This window comes from Podarcis melisellensis (assembly GCF_964234715.1).
Source record: "Podarcis melisellensis genome assembly, chromosome: 3".
Lineage (NCBI taxonomy): Eukaryota > Metazoa > Chordata > Lepidosauria > Squamata > Lacertidae > Podarcis > Podarcis melisellensis.
This window is the reverse complement of record NC_138530.1, coordinates 89,913,610-89,936,006: the sequence shown is the minus strand read 5'-3', so window position 1 is coordinate 89,936,006 and position 22,397 is coordinate 89,913,610. Positions and strand designations below refer to the sequence as shown.

At 42.9% G+C, this 22,397-nt stretch overlaps 2 protein-coding genes across 2 annotated transcripts in view; both read right to left on the bottom strand.

Moving 5' to 3' along the window:
• Positions 1-22,397, bottom strand: part of LOC309367210 (glutathione S-transferase-like) — a 64,419-nt gene that overhangs the window by 36,086 nt on the left and 5,936 nt on the right. The window lies entirely within an intron of this gene.
• Positions 3,979-18,123, bottom strand: LOC309367203 (glutathione S-transferase 3-like). Its single transcript, XM_081906593.1, has 7 exons — positions 18,042-18,123; positions 12,313-12,419; positions 10,233-10,284; positions 8,830-8,962; positions 7,458-7,599; positions 7,129-7,260; positions 3,979-5,647 (listed from the first exon to the last, which is right to left on the bottom strand). Exons 2-7 carry the CDS (start codon positions 12,397-12,399, stop codon positions 5,501-5,503), a joined length of 693 nt encoding a protein of 230 aa, XP_081762719.1. The 5' UTR covers positions 12,400-12,419; positions 18,042-18,123; the 3' UTR covers positions 3,979-5,500.

The window sequence follows — 22,397 nt, the reverse complement described above, 5'->3', positions numbered from 1 at the left end:
GAAGGAGGTCCCGACAGGCCCCACTGTTGACACCTAGACCATGGGTAGGCAAACTAAGGCCCGAGGGCCAGATCCGGCCCAATTGCCTTCTAAATCCAGCCCACGGGCAGTCCAGGAATCAGCATGTTTTTACATGAGTAGAATGTGTGCTTTTATTTAAAATGCATCTCTGGGTTATTTGTGGGGCTCAGGAATTTGTTCATCCCCCCCCCATATAGTCTGGCCCCCCACAAAGGCTGAGGGACAGTGGACCGGCCCCCTGCTGAAAAAGTTTGCCGGCCCCTGACCTAGACTCTGTCTCCCTTGCTTCCCCTTCCTAGCCCACCATTCTGAGCAGTGCCAGCTTTTAATTGCCTATACAGTGGTACCTCAGGTTAAGTACTTAATTTGTTCTGGAGGTCTGTTCTCAACCTGAAACTGTTCTTAACCTGAAGCACCACTTTAGCTAATGGGGCCTCCCGCTGCCGCCACGCCACTGCTACACGATTTCTGTTCTCATCCTGAAACAAAGTTCCTAACCAGAGGTACTATTTCTGGGTTAGCGGAGTCTGTAACCTGAAGCGTCTGTAACCTGAAGGGTATGTAACCCGAGGTACCACTGTAATGCCCCATAATTTTGTTTTCCTTTTGCACTGTTATGCTGTGAGATCTTTGAATGAAGGATGGTATATAAATTTAATAAATCATCATCATCATCCAGAATCATTTTTTGGGAGTCGTGTGCAACAAAATCATTCTGTTGATGCTTTTAGAATCATAGAATCATAGGGTTGGAGGAGACCACAAGGGCCATCGAGTCCAACCCCCTGCCAAGCAGGAAACACCATCAGAGCACTCCTGACATATGGTTGTCAAGCCTCTGCTTAAAGACCTCCAAAGAAGGAGACTCCACCACACTCCTTGGCAGCAAATTCCACTGTCAAACAGCTCTTACTGTCAGGAAGTTCTTCCTAATGTTTAGGTGGAATTTTCTTTCTTGTAGTTTGGATCCATTGCTCCGTGTCCACTTCTCTGGAGCAGCAGAAAACAACCTTTCTCCCTCCTCTATGTGACATCCTTTTATATATTTGAACATGGCTATCATATCACCCCTTAACCTCTTCTCCAGGCTAAACATGCCCAGCTCCCTTAGCCGTTCCTCATAAGGCATCGTTTCCAGGCCTTTGACAATTTTGGTTGCCCTCCTCTGGACACGTTCCAGTTTGTCAGTGTCCATCTTGAACTGTGGTGCCCAGAACTGGACACAGTACTCCAGGTGAGATCTGACCAGAACAGAATACAGTGGCACTATTACTTCCCTTGATCTAGATGCTATACTCCTATTGATGCAGCCCAGAATTGCACTGGCTTTTTTAGCTGCCGCGTCACACTGTTGGCTCATGTCAAGTTTGTGGTCAACCAAGACTCCTAGATCAGTGTTTCCCAACCTTGTGCCTCCAGCTGTTTTTGGACTACAATTCCCATCATCCCTTGCCACTGGTCTTGTTAGTCAGGGATGATGGGAGTTGTAGTTCCAAAACAGCTGGAGGCACAAGGTTGGGAAACACTGTCCTAGATCCTTTTCACATGTACTGCTCTCAAGCCAGGTGTCACCCATCTTGTATTTGTGCCTCTCATTTTTTTTTATTTTTTTTTTGCCCAAGTGCAATACTTTACATTTCTCCCTGTTAAAATTCATCTTGTTTGTTTTGGCCCAGTTCTCTAATCTGTCAAGGTTGTTTTGAAGTGTGATCCTGTCCTCTGGGGTGTTAGCCACCCTTCCCAGTTTGGTGTCATCTGCAAATTTGATCAGGATACCCTTGAGTCCATCATCCAAGTCGTTGATAAAGATGTTGAATAAGACCGGGCCCAAGACAGAACCCTGTGGCACCCCACTAGTCACTCTTCTCCAGGATTTTAACTAGCAAGATTAGAAAACAAAGCAGTAGCCAGCAGGTGGCACTGGCAGCAAGCAATTGAATTTGATTCATTTCCTCTACCAGGCAGGTAGCTTTCACCTAGGAAAACTTATCAGAAATGTAGCTTCTGAAAAACAGCCTTATTAGCAAAAGAGGGTGTCTTCAGAAAACCCACACTTACTTAGTAATTTGTGCATTGTGAACTGACCAGGAATTTGAGTTAGCATATACTATCAGCTGTAGCCATAGCCTTTGAAACACAGCATTTTGGTAGTCTCCTATCGTCCACCAACTGTAACCTTAGCCAGTAATGTAATAGCCCTAATATTAGTCATTATCCAACTGAGGTTCAGATTCAGTCTAAAAATAGCCACTGATATGTTATCTGAAAGAAGGTTCTGAAAAAGCTACCCCAGACTGCCTTCTGTGGCCTGCGGCTTTTTTCAGCTGCATCAGGCTGGGGCTAGCGAATCAAATGGTTGCCGGTTCGATCCCCATATGAGACAGCTGCCTATTCCTGCAATGCAGGGGGTTGGACTAGATGATCCTCAGGGTCCCTTCCAACTCTACAATTCTATGTTTCTATAAATATATTAAGTGAGAAAACAGCAACCACAATCATATGTGTGGGTAGACACATATAAAATTGCAGTATCAATAAAGGATCCAGAATAGGGCTAGATTTGGGTTTGATGAGGCTCTAAGCTACTGAAAGTAATGGGTACAGCTGTCCTTTGTGAACAACAAATTGTCACTGCTTTTGTGTTGAATATAGTGGTACCTCAGGTTAAGTACTTAATTCACCCTGGAGGTCCATTCTTAACCTGAAACTGTACTTAACCTGAAGCACCACTTTAGTTAATGGGGCCTCCTGCTGCCGCCGCACCGCTGGAGCACAATTTCTGTTTTATAATAATAATAATAATAATTTATTATTTATACCCCGCCCATCTGGCTGGGCCTCCCCAGCCACTCTGGGCGGCTTCCATAAAAACCAAAAATACAGTAAAATATCACACGTTAAAAACTTCCCTGAACAGGGCTGCCTTAAGATGTCTTCTGAATGTCAGGTAATTTATCGCTTTGACATCTGCTGGAAGGGCGTTCCACAGGGTGGGCGCCACTACCGAAAAAGCCCTCTGCCTGGTTCCCTGTAGCTTTTCATCCTGAAGCAAAGTTCTTAACCTGAGGTAATATTTCTAGGTTAGCGGAGTCTGCAACCTGAAGCGTATGTAACCCAAGGTACCACTGTATGCTATATGGTAATTTATGGACCTAATAGGTATCCATCCATTTGCACATAACAAAATATGTATTTTTCCAAAGTAATTGTTGAACTGAAATCTGGAACAGATTAGGTTTGAGAACCAAGGTACCACTGTATATAGAAATGAGCAAACCAGTGATATTTTAGGGAGCAGGTTAGCAGTATGGCCCATTACTTACATCATAAGTAACACTGTTGCTGTATGTAGGTTTTATTTGTTTTTTATCTTATATTTTGGAAATGTGTTGGGAATCTGAATACGTGCAGCTACTCACACAGAGTCAATTAGGGTTTGGCAGACAGCCAAGGCAATGTAAAGGAGTGTAAGCTGCCTGGTGATACAGAGGCATGGAAACAGCTTCATGATTGGTCAAGCTCTCTCAGGGAAATAATGAGTAATGGCCTACTAATTGGAATGTGTCAGTGCAGGAGTTGGAGGTTGAGAGTTGTGAGTCGTGTATGAGAAAGCTAGCTAAAGATCCGTGTTCTGTTCTGTTCCTGTAAATAGTCCACTGTATAAAATAAACACCTAACTACAAGTTCCTGGTTCCTGCTTCGTCCATCCTGTCTGGAGCCGAGTTGCCAATTGCTTTTGTGAACTCTGCGTTTAGTTGCAAGACCTTAGCCAGACCTAGCAAAGTAGTCAGAAAGCTGCGAAATGCCAATAGGTTTTGCCAATAAAATGTACATCCAGTTTTTTCTCCCTTTAAATTTTTTGGGGGCCCCCAAGAGAGTGGAGCCCTAAGCTATAGCTTGTTTAGCTTATACGTAAATCCGGCACACAATATTTACACAGTAAGGAAAAGCAAATGCTTCTTTACTCAGGAATCAAGGTAGTTTATTAGAGAGTTTTCCAGATTGTAGCAGCAATAGGAAGAAAAACACTAAACAAATTGAATATACCAAATCCAATGTCAGCTTAGTATAATAACAGAATGCAAAAGTTGTAGTAGATAAAATATATTGAAGGCTTAGCAACTTAAGTGTATTTTGATTTCACAGGAATTTGCAAATAAGTGTCACTTTGAATGTTTTCCTGCGTTTTGCATAAGCTTGGCCGTCTGAGCTCAGAAATACCAGCAATGAAAGGCAGAAAGACTGAAACAGAATCTCTTTCGAATTTTTTTCCAGCTCTGCAGCAAACCCCTTCCATTTGCAGAACACACTGGTAGGCAGAAAAAGATTGTCCAAGCCTCCCTTCTAATAGTGTTTTTTATATCCGTCCAACTGAATAAAAATATTGCTTCACCCAGTGAAACAGGATACACAAAATATATTTAATAAAGAAAGCTGCATTCCAAAAAGAGTAGGAATATTGATCAATATATCTGCTATTAAAGAAGGCCTTGTATATGGCATTCTCCCTTTGCTACGTATGCTACTATTAGCAAGTACACAAGTAGTAGAGGTGTGCATGAGAAATTTTGGTTTGGTTTTGCTTTCTGAATGGAAAAGGTGTTTATATAATTTATTTTTTGAAGCTTTTCATATTTAGTTAATTCAAAATCCGTTCATTTGTTTGTTGGGTTTCAGTTCAGAAGGAGACACACCCTGTCTTTTGCCATCTAACTTAATTGTTTGCTAGATTCCAGGGATACTGAAGATTCGTCAAGTCTGATAACTAATCTTCCATGAATTTTCAATGAAGACCAGCCAGTCTTCTTCCAGCTTTTAGCCTGGAGTGGGGCAGCCAAATGGCTTTGAATTTACAGGCTATAGTACTACTCCACAAAGGCATCAGATCTGCCAGGATTCAAACAGATCAAAGGCGCCCATTTTTGAGACAGGGGGGGGGGAACATTGGCTTTAAAAAATGTCTCTGAATTTGAAATCCTGCCTGGCTCAAATGTTCAGCGGGGTATTTGGTCTGTCCCAGAGTGCTTTGTAACAACCAATCCTTCTCCCCAAGGAGTTCTGGAAGTTGTAGCTCTGTGGGGAGAATAGGGCTCTCCTAACAGCTCTCAGAACCCTCAACAAATTACAACTCCCAGGGTTCTTTGCAGGTAGCCATGACCAGTGTTGGACCTCAAATTCCAGTGTGCCATCTTTGGGACTGGTAGGACTGCTCTCACAAGATCCCACAGGACAATCCAACTTCTCACGAGAGCATTCCTACCTTGCCTGCATATAGCGAAATTGTACAATTTAAATGCGTTTTAGATGTGGGCATATTGTTTTTTCTATGTGGATACACATCCCCATGGAGAAGCCTGTTTAGCAGCTATCAAGTGTCATACAGCAGTCTAGTCTCTAACACAATGCCATGAGTTTTACGACAGCCATTGTTATTAGGTATTAGTACCGGTGATTCTCTGGAGCTCAGCAGAAATGCTGCCTAAGGACTTGCAGACATATTGTGATACATCTGGAGGACCCTTCTCACGGTCTCCACGTATCTCTCGTCAGGGACAGGTTTCCTCTGGCTTCCTGGCTCCAAAAAATTCTTAATTGTGGGGATGTTGCTGATCCGTTCTTTAAAAGCCTGCAAACAAGTGGAAAGGAAGAAAAAAAACAAGAGCAAGCAGACTCAGAATCAAAGAACCTGAACTATAGCACTAAAAACGCCCATCACCTTCAAACCATTTGGTAGAGTCTATTAAAACTGATGGCCCAACAAGCCAATCAATCTCTAGAGCAGGCATCCCCAACCTGAGGCCCTCCAGATGTTTTGGCCTACAACTCCCATGATCCCTAGCTAAAAGGACCAATGGTCAGGGATGGTGGGAATTGTAGTCCAAAACATCCGGAGGGCTGGAGGTTGGGGATGCCTGCTCTAGAGCATAGGCTAAAAACCTTTAGAGCTGCAGGTGTCACCGGACTACAACTCCCATCATCCTTGTGCTGGCTGAGGCTGATGAGAGGTGGAATCATCTGCAAGGCCACATGTCCCCCAACCCATGATCTAGAGCAGGGTTTCCCAAACTTGGGTCTCTGGCTGTTTTGGGACTACAGTTCCCATCATCCCTGACCACTGGTCCTGCCAGCTAGGGATGATGGGAGTTGTAGTCCAAAAACAGCTGGAAACCCAAGTTTGGGAACTACTGAGCTAGAGTGCCACAGCTCTCTTTGCTACAGCTGTGTCAACAGCCATTTTTTAAAAAATGAATTTTTAACATGCACGTGCTTCCCATGTTCACTCTGGGTTGAACTAAGGAGAGTGGCTTCATGGACATCTAAGCATTTTTGCCAATTCATAATTCTTTAATGGGAGGCAACATTAAGCCACTCATCACGCAGAACTAGTGTGCATCAGCAGCAGCAGCAGCACATTACCCTAAGGTCTAACAGTTTTCTAGAAGGGGTTTTGACAGAAGCCCATCTGCTTTCAGGTCTGGAACAGATGGGAAAGGAATTCTTTTAAAAAAGGAAGAAACAGCATAACTCATATTCAGTGTTTGAAATTAGCCAGGAGCCAGGCGCATTTTGCACATGGTTTTCAACCACTTGCAACCAAGTGCCTGACATCTCCAACTGGGGAATCACTTTCTATTGTTTTCAGACGCTAATATCCCTTCCTGTATAATTCTATCAGTTATATTTTATCTGCACAATTGGAATGAATCTCAGGAACCAAAACACTTTTTCTGAGCAGGAGCAGTGAACTTATCCCACCCCACTGCCCTGCTCACATGGAGATCCCTACATTATGAATGGCTGTGTCACCATTAAGAAAAAGAGGTCGGAATAGGCTGATATATATGTGGGCTGTCCCTGAATCAAGTGACTTCTCTTCTTTAAGTTCTCAAAGCTCTTCACCGAGGTCAGGGTTATCATTTGAGCTAGCCAGATGCTTAATTGAGAACCAATCACAGTCCATCGTTTGAAAAATAAGACTTTAGAGCCCCAAAATGGCAACCAGACATTCCATTTTGGCAACTGCAACCTTGGTTTAAGGAGCCATTTGGTGCCAAGCTTATAGATCTGAATTTCTAACACCACTCATATTGTGTTTGTTTGCCGTACCTGCAAGTGAGGAAAGTCGGCCAGAACACTGGAGGATTTTTCCTCCACCATCAGAATAGCTTCAAGCAGCTGGACGTCTGCCCAGCTGAACTGGTTGCCAACAAGGAAATCTTCTCCATGGCCCTTCAGCACCTGCAAGACACCAATGTTAGCTCAGCGCCTAAGAACAGCTTCCCAAGCACACATAAGCATCTTTCTCATCACTATACCTGTCCTTTAAAAAAATACACACCACACATTTGTTCTTCCCGTGTTACATTTTACACATTAAATTTGTGAAGCGGCCCAGATCACAAGCCTGTTTCATAAAGCAGGTTACTGAAACGCACCTTTTCATAAACAGGGAAATATCTTTGTGTTGCTTTTTTGATGATTGTAGCCAGTTGCTTCTCCTTGTCCTCAGGTGTTATGAAAGGGTACATCATAATCAAGACCATTAGGTCCGTTGTTCCTTCTGCATACATGTCAATTCTAAAGAGACATATATTCACACATCTGTTAAGGCGCCCATCTTGTTTATGACATGCACACACAAAACAGAATTTCGGCTTTTTCCTGCTGTGCAGAAAAGAGGCCGCCAACTACCCTGTGTCGACAAGACGTTGCAATTCCAGCTGCTTGGTGATGGAGGATTTTCTCCATCTTGTTGCAAACCTCCAGATGTGCTGGGCTCCAACTCTCAACTAAGACAGCCAAAGGCCAGGGATGATGGGAGTTGTTCCCCCAAAATATCTGGAAGGCACTACTTTGTAAACGGTCAGAATGAGAGGACAACTGGGTCTGCAGGCGACTGAGGCAGAAAGTGTTCACTCCTAGTCCACATGGAAAAGCTATGATTTTTTCCCATCCTATCATTTGCTTTTCATGAAGACTAGCTAAAGAATCATCTGTCACCAACTGCTTTTCCACTTGTCCCATGCTTAGAAAGCACAGGTAAAAGTTTGCCCCTCTACTTTCCCTAGAAACATCTGCTTTTCACTCGCTCTTTTCCATGGAGAATCTGACTGATGTTTGCTCCGATTCAGCAGTGAAGAGTGGGTTTCCCTGGGGGAAAGTGGCAGGATAAGTGGAATTGTGGAGGACAAGCCCTTTGACTCAGGCCACATTTCTACCATACATTTAAAACCATGCAATGCCACTTCAAACAGTCATGGCTTCCCCCCAAAGAATTCTGGGAGCTGTGGTTTGTTAAGGGTTAAGAGTTGTTAAGGGATATTATTATTATTATTATTATTATTATTATTATTATTATTATTATTATTATTACCCTGCCCATCCGGCTGGGTTTCCCCAACCACTCTGGGTAGCTCCCAACAGATTAAAAACAGAACAAAACATCAACCATTAAAAACTTCCCTAAACAAGGCTGCCTTCAGATGTCTTCTAAAAGTCAGATAGTTGTTTATTTCCTTGACATCTGATGGGAGGGTGTTCCACAGGGAGGGCACCACCACCAAGAAGGCCCTTTGCCCTCTGCCAAGAAGGCCCTCTGCTGATTGTCCTCACAAAGCTACAATTCTCAGAGTTGGTTTATCTGTCAATGCCTCTTCACAGGCAACTCTGAACAGGGGCTGATGGGATTTGTAGTCCACCCTATCTGAATGGCCCCAGGATGGAGTGGGTCTCAGGAGCCAGAAACAAGAGTGAAATATAGGACCTGAAGTATAACTTAAAGCTAGCTAAATGTTTCTGGTACTGTACAGTGCTCTCTCCTTCAGGTCCTTCCCGTAGAGGTTGTGCTTTGCTGCGATGTAGCTGAGGATAGCTCGCGTCTGAACCATCTTCATCCCATCCATTTCCACCAAGGGCACTTGCTGAAAGAGGAGGAATCCATCTTTTGAGAGGATAAAAAAAAACAGCGAAAGGTCAAAATGTTCCCTCTAGAAATGAAAGTCAGTACAATCCCTCAGCATTGTATTGGTGCTCAGAAGGACTGCAGAGACCAAATGAGGAAATGGTTGGCTACAGCAATGTGGAGACTACAGTGGTACCTCGGGTTAAGTACTTAATTCGTTCCGGAGGTCCTTACTTAACCTGAAACTGTTCTTAACCTGAAGCACCACTTTAGCTAATGGGGCCTCCTGCTGCTGCCACGCCACTGGAGCACAATTTCTGTTCTCAGCCTGAAGCAAAGTACTTAACCCGAGGTACTATTTCTGGGTTAGCGGAGTCTGTAACCTAAAGCGTATGTAACCTGAAACGTCTGTAACGTGAGGTACCACTGTATTATTCCACACGGGCTGGCCAAACAAACCACAAAAAAACTATTTTGCAAGCTTGCAGTCAGCTAGCAACTTTGTTTTCAAGTCATGGAAACAGTGACCATTAAAACAGGTTTCAAAAGAACTACCGTATTTTTCTGTGTCTAACACGCCCCCGTGTATAACACGACACCTATTTGGGGGGATTCCAAATTAAGAAAATGGGGGCAGTGTCCTCTGTGGCTAGGTGTGCCTTCATGCATTCATAACTTCCAATGTAGAGGTACCTCGGGTTAAGAACTTAATTCATTCTGGAGGTCCATTCTTAACATGAAACTGTTCTTATCCTGAGGTACCACTTTAGCTAATGGGGCCTCCCACTGCCGCGGTGATTTCTGTTCTCATCCTGAAGCAAAGTTCTTAACCCGAGGTACTATCTCGCGCTTAGTGGAGTCTGTAATCTGAAGCGTCTGTAACCTGAAGCATCTGTAACCCGAGGTACCACTTTACTGAACTTTTCTGGTGGTGCCGGAGGATGAGGAGATCAATTAAAATCAACATCTCTCCCTTCGGCCACTAGACTGTGTTGCTTACTTGAAATGCAAGAGTACAATTCTTCTCTGGCACTCAAAAGTCTTTGCCTTCCCAAGAAGATACTGTATTTTTCCGTGTATAAGACGCCCCCATGTATAAGATGTCCCATATTTTTAGGGACTCCAGTTTAAGAAAATAGGGGGGAGATTGCCCCGTGTATAAGACAACCCACAGTTTTTCACATAATTTAAAAGTAAAAAAAAAACCTAGTCTTATACTGGACAAATATTCTGGTCAAATATTTTCTGGTCAAATATTCTGGTCAAATATTATTATACTGGTCAAATATTTTCAAAATCACTGAATTACCTTGAAGCAGCTTCTCGTATTGCTCTCTGGTCTCCAGAAATTCCTCTTCGAACTACCAGATGGGGAAAAGAAAAAGTGTAATGAATTGCTGCAGTGCTTGAGAAGCACACTCATCATTGAACGTCATCCAAGGACAAGCCCCCTCCTTGAGTTTGTTACTTCTGAAAAGTCACAACTTAGCAATGAGCTTTTCATAACTTAACCAAACCATTTCTTATCAAGATGTGGGCATTTCCAGCACTGAATCAGGTTTCTAAAACCAGTGAAATGCAAGAAAGGAACAGCTGCTTTCTTCACTTCTGATAAGATTTTCCTTTCCTCCTACATCACTGTGATACCGAGTGGATTTCAACTGAATCACACAATGCAATAGCACGAGGACTAAAAAAAACCCAAACACATGCAAAAACCACATGCAGATACACAGATGTCCAGTTGCCCAAGTTTAAGTGCCTTTTAAGAAATCATATTTTTAATTCCTCTCCCCTTGTACTGCAGTTAGGTATTTCTGATAAACTGTTTTGGATTGCTGATTTGTGCTGGGTAAAAGCTGAGTAAAATAGGAGCACCCTAAGACAAAAAGCAACCTATCTTCATATTATGTTGGCACATCTAAGAAAGTACTACTTACTTGGTTTTTAAATATATATATATCCTGTCTTTCTGGCCTAACAGGGTCATCAAAGCAGCTTGTAATAAAAAATAAAAACCAGAATTAAAGTTTTTCATAAAACATCAAATCCTCCCTGTCTCTTTTGGGTGGTTCATAAGCTTTCAATAGAATTCAGAGGACTCTGAGACAGACTCCAACTAAGTGCTTCTGCTAATGCAAAGATTTCCACTTGCACAGCGAAACTTCTCTTTCCTCTCCTTTCACCCCACACTCCCCCCAAATCTGCTCCAGAGGGTTGGAGGAACCCCCATAACAGATTTAGGGGGCAAGAGGGGAGAGGCGACAGAGAGGAAATCCCATTCTGCAGTGAGAAGTCCTGGGACTAAAGGAAGCGCTTTTTTGGATACCACTCCAGATTTTTAAAGTCATGACTTGCCAACAATTTGTACATAACAGTAGAACATTTTTCTCTATTGGCTCTCAGCAGTACTGACATACTGATTCTAAATTCCTCTTCCCTGGGAGCAGCCGCCAAGACCACATAACACCGGTCTTGAAAGACCTACATTGGCTCCCAGTACGTTTCTAAGCACAATTCAAAGTGTTGGTGCTGACCTTTAAAGGCCTTGGCCCAGTAGACCTGAAGGAGCATTTCCAACCCCATCGTTCAGCCCAGACACTGAGATCCAGCTCCAAGGGCATTGTGGTAGTTCCTTCCCTGCGAGAAGTGAGGTTACAGGGAAGCAGGCATAGGGCCTTCTCAGTAGTGGCACCGGCCCTGGGGAACACCCTCCTATCAGATGCCAAGGAAATAAACAACTATCTGACTTATAGAAGACATCTGAAGGCAGCTTTGTTTAGGGAAGTTTTTAATGACTGATATTTTAATGTATTTTTAAACTTTTGTTGGAAGCTGCCCAGAGTGGCTGGGGAAACCCAGCCAGATGGGCAACGTATAAATAATAAATTATTATTATTATTATAAATGACTGCGTGGCTTCAGAATATGCAGTTGCAAAATAAGTAAATTATGAAAATAATTTAAGTGTAGCAGGTTGCATATGCATTCATTCTTAACAATTCTGTATGCTGTGCTGGTGAAAGGAAGAGGCAAAATATATTCCCATGGTATGAATGGGATATCCAAAAAGAAATGGAAGGGGGGACCTTCCCAAGGCTAAAGGGTGGCTTATCCAACCCCAGAACAACTTTATCTGGCTTGATGGCTTTATCATATATTCCATCAAGATATGGCAAAAAAAAAAAAGTTGCTTGCTTCAAAGTTTTAACACATCAAGAAACAAAATCTGTTTGTGCTGGAAGAAATAGGAATACCCCACTGATTCTCATTTCATTTGGCTACAGTATGTAATGTGCCCTATTAACTGCATCCCACATTGTACAAGGCATATCCCATAACCATGATAGCATCTCTGTACAGAAGCTGGCAGACAAGGAAACACAAACCTCCACCCCAGCTGCTGCTAACAGCCATCGTATTGACTCCATCTTGCCTCTTCCATCAAAGTAATACAGTTTGGGCTTTCCAGACATGATTTCAGCTTCTTGATTGCCTGATGAAAAGAAACACAAAGGCATCATTCTTGGTGCACAGCCAACTTGCTTGAGCAAACACATTTCACCAAATAAAGATCTGAAACTAATCATCGTTCGTTAAGCAATACAGAGAGGTCATTAGGTCTCTTGGCACACCAAGATATAGTACAAAAGGCCATCGTTGGGCAAATGCAGTTTGTTATGGTTTGCTTATTGATACATTGCTAACACAGAGAGTACTTTCCACTCGTTTCCCTGGCATGTTAATAAAAACTGCCTAAAGAGTGTTGTTGTTGTTGTTGTTGTTGTTGTTGTTTCCCTTTGTGCAAAAGGAAAAGTGGATGCAGAGGCAGATTAACCCTAAGGGCAGATGGACCACCAAATTCAGAGCTTTTCTGTACTTTTTTCTTTTTCTTTTGTAAAACCTTTTATTGGCATCACATTCAACACCCAAAACAAATCAATACAGAATTACCATTGAATACTCTGGTTTCACCTCAAATCAAATAAATCTTTTCTGGACTTGCACTGGCAAGGCAGAAGGTGGGCAGGGCACTCCCCTCCTTAAGAAAAATCCTTTCCAATGGTCCCAATTGGAACAAATATTACGTATGTCAGTCCAATGGCCAGGTTACCTCCCTGCACTAGTAGGGGACAAAAGTTAAGATACACTTGTGTGAAAAGTTCTTGTATTCTTCTATCTCTTTTCGTTTCTCTTATTTTGCCCCTTTTTATTGTGTAGGTTAGCTTGTCTTCTATTGTATTGTGAAAAACTTTAATGAAACTTTATTTAAAAAGAAATAAAGGAAAGGAAAGGAAACAGCTATCAAGCCTGAACAGGTTACTAGAAGAACTCAAAAAGAAAGCTATTCTATTCTGCAACCCACAACGCAAGAAGAGTGCACAATTAGCAATCCATTCAAGTCAAACTAGTTACATTTTTGGAAGTAGGAAAAGCACCCAGTCTGTTACTTTCTCTAGTCTTCAGCAGAAAGGATCCTGGGAAAATTATGTGTTGGCATGTAAACAATAGGCCACAGTTCTCAGTGTTGCTGCGTCCCTTAATAAGGAAGGGGGAAGCAACGGCTGAAAAACTGTGGAAGACAGCTGCATCATTGGAGATAACAGGTACTTATTCGGCTAAGAGACATAAATAAAAAGACAGAAAGAAAACAAAACCACCCAGATTTCAGCTGCTCATTGATGATCCAAGAATGTGGGTGAAGGCTAGCCAACTGCCGCCTCCAAATTCAATCTACAGTGGTACCTCGGTCTAAGAACAGTCCTGTTTACGAACTCTGCAAAACCAGAAGTAGTGTCCCGGTTTGCGAACTTTACCTCAGTCTAAGAACGGAAGCTGAACGGTGGAAGGGCACTGGCAGTGGAAGGCCTCATTAGGGAAAGCGTGCCTCAGTTTAAGAACGGAGTTCTGGAACAGATTAAGTTCATAAACTGAGGTACCACTGTATTCTATTTTGTAGGCTCATACTGAGCATTGGAGAAATTATTTCAGGTCCCACTTCTAACATGAAGATGGTGAATTGAGAAAACCTGGAATAAGAGTAAGTCCTTCACGTTACAGCACCATTAGAACAGGAAAACGAAACCGGCTATTTGTAGTGGGGTAGCTGGACCAATTATCCATTGAAGCCCCTTATGATGCAGAGTATTATTACTACTACTACTAGAAGTAATAGTACTATTACTACTACTGCTGCATTTGAGTTAAAGAGTACATCTGACTGCAGCAATCACACAGACACAACACAGATGATTGTAGGTAAGAAAATAATAAAGTTGTTTATTGTAGGAAATAAATGCCTTGGATAGAAAAGGTTTCTAGTCTAACTAGCCTAGAGGAGGAGAAGGCAGCCATGTTTGCTCCTTTCTTCTCTCAGAGGATAATTCAAAAGGAATACCTTATTCTGAGGTCCAATAGAGAGGTGTGAGAAGGAACAACAAAGAGTCAGTCCAAACAACAAAGAGAAAGGTCATATAATAATACCCTAAGGATATTGTCATGCTGCAGTTCAGGTGGCACTGCAAACTACAGTATAATGACAAATGAGGAGGAGGGAACTGGAGACAGAGGCAGGCAGGTGGGCAGCAAAGGGCAGAGTGAACCAGAGATGGACAATATGTATCAACCCGTTCCTAATGCACAAAAAGCACACCTTGTACCAGAACATCAAAGCATGATCTGTACAGGATCCTCTTACCTAGACAACTGGTCTGCTTCGGAATAAGATGGGAGTTCTTCATGCAAAAGTTATACATGAATGAAGTAGGTGGAATTAATTCTTGCAGATTCAAGTCAGACAAAAGGAAGTCTTGCCTACACAGCTTTATAGGGGATTAGAGCTAGTCTAGTGAGGGTTGGACTAGGATCAGAGAGACCTAAGGTTAAATCTCCCACTACCTTGGTTAGGTCACTCCCTCTCCACCTTCAAGGATTGTTGTGGGGATATAATATGGTGGGATGATCACATACACTGCCTTGTAACAAGCAAATAATAGGAATAGGTCTGTTAACAGTTATTAGCCCTGAAAGGTAAAGAACTGCCATGTTGCATTCCAGTATTTCTCCAAACATCAGTTGCCAAGGGGCAAGAACAGAACGTGATTATTGCCTTGTGGGATTCCTGGAGGCTTCTGATTGGCCACTGTCAGAAAGAGGATGCTGGGCTAGAATGGCATTGAGCAGGATCCACCAAGGCTGCTCCTATGGGGTTTCAGGATCATACCACCTGGAATGCTGGTTGTGACTTAGAGCCATACTAGAAGATACATTAACTAGGTGTGTGCTCTTAAGTGCAGTTTATTACTTACACAAATGTCCTGTAGAGACCCACCAAATCTGGATCGGGACCATGGTAGAGAGTTAGTGGGCTTTAACAACTAGGGTCCGTGTCCCAATGCCACACATCAGAAATGTGAATAGTGAAGGAAAAAACCTCAAATTTACTTTGATTGAAGGTTTGTCTCCAATGCTAGCTGGTGACATGGGGCATCTGATCAGGCAAAAGGTTAATTCCCTCCCCTCCCACCAAGCTACATATAAGGATTCTCCCACACTGACCATTGTTGTGTAGAAAAACCTTGCACTTGTGCACAGACATGGAGCTGAAGTCTTGCCACTTTCATCTGACTTTTAGGAATAAATGTTCGGTGACACAGATGAATTGGGGGGGGGGAATGAGTGTTAATTGGAGAGAGAAACTTTCACAGAAAGGTTGGAGGAATGGGCGACAAGGAGGGAGAAATGAAACACTGAAATGAAAATGATTGCTAAACAAAGTACTGTATCCAGTGATGAAACAAAACAAACAAATCCACTGTACTAAAGTTCATATTATACCAGTTTTGGAGAAAGCACCAGTGGAAAAAATATTACCCTTTCCTAGATATCTTAGACATCATACCTTAGACACCTTGCCAACAAATATGGGACATAAAATCAGTACCACTGATTGTACTCTTATTTCCCCATTCTCAGTTCAAATTCTGGTTTTTTTATAGAAGGGTCAGACTGAACAAACTGAACTCACCCACCTGGTAGATACATAAAAGCAAAGGAACAGATTGTTCTTCGAATATAAAAATCTCAAGTGGGTTTTCACACACAAAAAAAACATGGTTTCGAAAGCCCACAATAGAAACAAGCAAGTGTTTGAAGGTTAACTAAGCCCCCGCATTTGGCAATATTTACTGTTCCCTGAATATCATTAATTTGGCATCATGGTTGTCAGAAAAGACAAGGAGAAACAAAATGATAAGCAGTGGTATTTTTTTAATTGAACCAAATTCTTTTGGTGTGAAGTCATTCTAGCAGATAACTGACTCTGAGAAGTGCAATTTGGGAGGCAGAGTTCTCCCTTTTCGTTCTCCTGGACTTCTCAGCGGCTTTCAATACTACTGACCATGGTATTATTATGGGCTGTCCCTGAGATGGGACTTGGAGGGCTGGTGTTATGGGGGTGCCAGTCCTTTGTTCAGAAGAGGGGTCAGTTCTAAAAAGTAGTGCTGGGGGAATATTTTTTTAAATAAATAAATAAATTTTGTAGTAGATACAAAGGACATCCAAAACAATACACAATAAAGTCAAGTCAACTTGCACTCCAAGTGAAATGTTAAGAGATAAATGCCAGAATGCCAGAACCACCAGCAAACAGAAGGCAGGGCACCAACAGAATGTTACAGATGGGGATTTAGCATCAGAAAGAAGGGGCGATAAAGAAAAGACACAGATATGCTGCTAGCACTCCAATTCATTGAATCTACTTGATCCATTCAAATGCTGGAGGAAGAGTTAGATGGTGTACAGCATTTTTTACATACATAATAAAATCAAAGATAATTTGTCTCCTTTGCTTTGTCCTCAAACAACTCTAGCTTTTCTAAAAGGTATCTTTCCTGTTCCAGGGTACTTTTGATCTACCCCTTGGAGTTCCTCAAAGCTCCATTTTGTCTCCCATGCTTTTCAGCATCCATGGGAGACATCATCCAGAGCAGATGGGTTATCTGTAGGAAACGCAGCTCCTTTCCACCATGTAGAAAACCCTGGGATGCAGTTGAAGTCCTGACGGGAGATGGGTGGAAGCGAGCTAACATGCTGAAACTTACTGATTCAAGTATGGAGGGTTGGGAAAATCTGTTGAACTAGAGGGAATTGTGTCACCCCTACAGAAATAATCAAATCATCAAATTGTAGAATTGGAAAGGACCATGAGGGTCATCTAGTTCAACCCCTTGCAAATGCAGGAATCTTGTGCCCAGATCTTGCCCTGGGCAGTTTTTTTTGGGGGGGGAGGGGCACAATCCTCACAGCACCCGGCGAGCCCAGCTTTGCCCCCTGCCCTGTTGCGCCCTTCTCATGTGCGAGGGCAGCTTGAGAATGATGCACCCTGCCATCCCCACTCCGTGCTTGGTTTGCAAGTTGCAAGTTGGTCAAAGCAAATTGCACATTTGTTTATTTTACAAATGCAACACAAATAGGGGTTTTTAGTCTAATAAACCTTTCCTTGTGGTCCAGCGACACCTGGAGGGCGGCACGTTGGCTACCCCCATTGCAGGCGCCCCATACAGGTGAGAAGCCCTCTGGATCTTTTACAGAGCCTCCCACTCATGGGCAGCTGAAAGCAGGAGGGAAATAAAAGTGCATTCACTGCCCCTCTGACTTGGGGCTGCGGCATACAGCCCCCCCGCTGCTTTAGCGCTGGATCGCGAAGTCTCAGTAACCAACCCATGTTAGCAACCCACTTCCAGCGGAGCGCTTTGATCTGGGCACATCAAAGGCTTCGAACTTCGAACACTCAGTTCCCCGCCCAGCCCCGGAATGGCTCTCAACGTTCCAAATCCGCAACGTAGCAAAGCAAATGCGCAAAGCCAAAGCAGCGCTGGGGCAAACTGCAGCTTAGCTCCCCTCCCTACGTTCACGGTGCCTTTCAAAGGCAACCCGATGGATGGGTGCAACAGGCCTGGTGGAGCTACTGCTGCTAACCACTCTCCATCACGATCATCATCATCGCCGGGCAACTTTTTTGCGCCTCTGGTCCCGTGCCAACCCCCCTTGCAGCTCTTCACACGATGCACTCCTGAACACGTGCATGGCTGCTGCAACTGCGAACAAGGAAGCCTACCTTCGGCGGTAGCTGCAAATGCTGAAGGCGCTCGCAGTCCAGGAGCAGGCAACGCCTCCCTCGCCGTTTTGTGCACGGCAGGCAAGGGGGCGTGGGCAAGACGAGAGGGCCCAGCCAGTAGCAAGATATTTAATTTGCATGTGGCTCAGTGCAACCTGGGAAGGAGGTCGAGGGCCAAAATAATCGGAATAATAAATAAAACCAACCCGATTTTGCAGAACGCTCTTTAATATTCTCTTTCAGCGTTCGGGTAAGCATTTCACTTTTGCACAGAGAGACAAGCTGACCAGAGTCACTATGACTTGAGAGCAACAGGCTCCCGAGAGGTATATATAGACATTAGGTCTCCTTAGTCTTTGGATGTGAGGGCGATCTGGCTGCGACATCTGTCACCCCATTGATCGCCAGGGTTGATTCGGCTGATCTGGCTGGCTAGGCGGGTGTCCCCTTCCTCCCTCACCGCTCCATGTGCGTCCCTCCCGAAGCTGCGCGCTCGGTGGAAGAGGACGACCATCCCAGATAGAAGGAGTGTACCGTTCTTCGGTCAAGGGTATACGATAGCTGCGCTCCCCTGCTAGAACCTCCAAACAAGCTCAAGGTCCATTTGTAGGAGAACGTAGGGTAGTCAAGCTTCCAAGACTCCAGACACATCCAAGTAAGGCGCTGCATGTGGCAGTTTGCCATTCTTTTTGCATCATAATGCCTTTTAAAAATATATCCATTATTCAACTGTATGTTCTTGTATGTGTGGGAGGAGAAACACAAGCATTTTATGATGTTGGAAATCCAACATTACAGTACAACACTCCAACACAACACAGCATAAATATGCATAGATCTACCTGTCTTTTTCCAAATAAATGTGTTAATAGAGTTATCTATAACAAGGGTTGTCTAGTAGTGCAACCCCAGCCACACAAACCCTGGAAATGCAGGGGATCTCAACTAAAGCACCCATGACAGGCGGCCAATCTCTGCTTTAAAAAAACTGAGGAATGGAATAAGGAATAAGGAATAAGGAATGGAATAGCTGTCAACCTTCCCTTTTTTTGCGGGGAATTCCCTTATTCCAGCGCCATTTCCCGCTGCTATCCCAGATTGTTAGATATACCGTAGACTGTCCCCGGGACAGGTGAGGCTGCTGATCCCTTATTTTTGAGGCTGCTGGTCCCTTATTTTCAAATCTGAAAGCTGACAACTATGGGTGGGACTAGGGACTTTATTCTTCTCAGCCAAAGTAGCTGGGATGAGTTTTTTTCACAGATCTGTTCCCAACAGCCTACTTACTGAGGATTCATCCCAATTGCTTGGGGAGAGCTTATACTGAAGGGGCATCTCCACCCCCATCGTTCTACCTGGACACTGAGGTCCTCCTTTGAGAAGCCTGCGAGAAGCGAAGTTACAGAGAACCAGGCAGAAGGCCTTCTTGGTAGTGGTGCCTGCCCTGTGGAACACCCTCCCATCAAATGTCAAGGAAATAAACAACGATCTGACTTATAGAAGACAGCTGAAGGCGGCTCTGTTTAGGGAAGTATTTTTGATTGATGATTTATCGTGTTTTTAATATCCTGTTGGGAGCCGCCCAGAGTGGCTGGGGAAATATATTATTATTATTATTATTATTATTATTATACTACAATGTCAGCTGCATGCTGAATGTAGAACATGACTGTGGTACAAGCTGGTGAGAGGTGAACTGGCCCTTGAGTGCTATCCTGATTATTATTTTATTATTTAATAGTCTCAATGGTGCCATTAAGAGTTGAACATTGGCTAAATATTTGTGTCTTTTACTAGTTTCCGAATGTGTAAAGGTAGAAGAGGAAGGGCACTGAACACTAGAGGGCATAACCAGTGGTATTTTTCTAGAAAAAGAACTCACACCTCCCTCCTTCCCTTAGAATGACCATGGCACCCACCTGAGAGGTGCTACATTCAGCTGGAAAAAAGCACTGGGCACAACCAAATTTCACTGAATGCAGGGATTATTCAACACTACTCAAAAACATGATTTTTTGAAACACTTTATTTCGGGAAGAAGCCTCTCGTGACACAAAAGGAAACAAGCATTTGTTTAAAAAACCCCACAAAAGACCCCTAAGTAGAAAACATGTTAGGTTTTCAATACCCAATTATACCCGTTGACTCACATTTAACTTTGTACTTATTCTCCATACATATTTTTCCTTGGCTACAAGACATGTTTCGTGTTTTTACTAAAGCGTTCCTTGGCTGTAGTGATCCACAAACTGTGCTAGAGTCACCGTGTGAGTAGAGTGGAGCTATTCAACACTGATACATTATTGACTAATCATCACAAATAGAAACCAATAACCGGTTTTTATAAACCTCAACAACTTTATAAGCCAGTGTAGTGCTGTTGAATATAGGAAACTGTACGTTTACTCTTCAAGCAGGTTTAGGATTGCAGCCTTAATCACTTGAAGAAAAACAAATTTAAGGAGGTCGAGGTGCCCATTAATTTAAGTGCAGAAGATTTAAAACAAACCTGTAGTACAGAAATGGAACAGGTGAGTGTATCTTACTTCAGAATAAAGTGTCTTTCACGCTCTTCGCACCCACCAGCTACTCTATAGCATGCAGGACAAATGGTTCAAACATGAAGAGGCGTCACAAACATTGCTAAGTGAAAACATTTAACATGTGGCATATTTGGCAGAGATGTTGCTTTTGGTCAGATCTCGGGGTAAGATACCGCTTGTGGTTTTTATCATTTTTTGTGACACAAACCAAGGAAAAGTAGAAATAAGGCCATTTTATTGCTCTCCAGGGAATTATGTTGTCAATTCAAATTATAAGCGTAAGAATTCATGAAAATATACTTCAAGCAGAGGTGCTCCATATGAATTCAGTGACAGTTGTGTCACTGTAAACTGCTCCAGACTTATCTGTTAAACTTGCAGTACAATGTTATATGTGCTTACTCAGAAGTAAGATCCACTGAATTGGACCAGTGGTCCTTACTACCAGGTAATTTTGTACAGGACTGCAGAGTTAAGCAATCAGACAATAGTAAAGGTAAAGGGACCCCTGACTGTTAGGTCCAGTTGCGGACGACTCTGGAGTTGCAGTGCTCATTTCTGGGCTATTATCAATCATGATTCTTACACTGCAATCCTTTACATGCCTGAACATCCTATACATGTACTGAACTGAAAAGGACTTTCAGGTAAGAGAGCCAACAGGATTACAGCCTAAGCAGTTATTGAAAAGTAAATGCTGGTGGGGTTCGCTCCTTAGTAACTGTGGTGAGAACTGCAGCTTAATAAGGAAAACATATTAGCAAAATTAAATATAACCTAAACCATTTAATAATTAGTAACTCTAGTGTCCTCCTTTAAAAAAAAGTTCTAAATGAAATAATCCTCCATTAAATACTGGCAATTTTCCTTTCCATTGGAGGGGACCCTCCACATATTTTTCTAAACAGTATAAAAGCAAAAGTATGTTTCTGTTTGTCCCAGTCCTTGAAGCAGGAACCAAAGAATATACAAATACCACAACAGAGGATTTACAAATACCATGTCAGTAGTAAATTGATTTAACAGGTTATAGTTATCTCATTGATAAATGAATTTTGAAAATTGCGTTGTCACTGCAGAATTAAAAATGGGTCAAATTTATCTCCTTCCAAATTCATCTGTCTCATATAGCAGCCACCGAGGACTGCAATGAAACAGAGCAAGGCTTTGTGTAGGCTCTGATAAGAAAGTATAATGACTTCTTGGTCCATTTTGGGACCAAGGAAATACTGGGCAAATATAGCTCATGTACAGGTCAAATATAGCTCATGTACAGGAGAGAGGGAAATAGCTGCTAGTCTTGTGTTTCCATGGTTGCAGAAACCAAAACTACGTACGAACTTTCCCTCAATAACAAAGGGAATAGGGGAAATGAAACAGCTGGTGGGATAACCCCCAAATGCTGTTATTTTGGGGTAGGGAGATAGCAACTGTTCAGCTGAAGGCAAGTGATGAGTTCATATCCTATTACCTTCTGGAGAAAAAAAATGCTGATTTCCCAAAAGTTATGGAGTTGGGATGTTGCCTGTGACAGGTTAGAGCAGAGGTAGGCAACCTGGGAATGCATGTAACACCATCACTGACCACTGGCCATGCTGGCAGGGGTTGATGGGAACTGGAGTCCTGCCACATCTGAAGGGCTGTAGGTCTCACATCCATGCATTAAAGAACAATGCAGCTGTTACGCTTTTTAAAAAACCTGACACCACCTTTGTTGCCATCCTAGTTGTTTGATTGCCAACTCCACCCTATGTTTTCTGTGAGAGAATCATCCACAGCTCTGCTTTCAATTTCCCTCTGCATTTCTGTTATC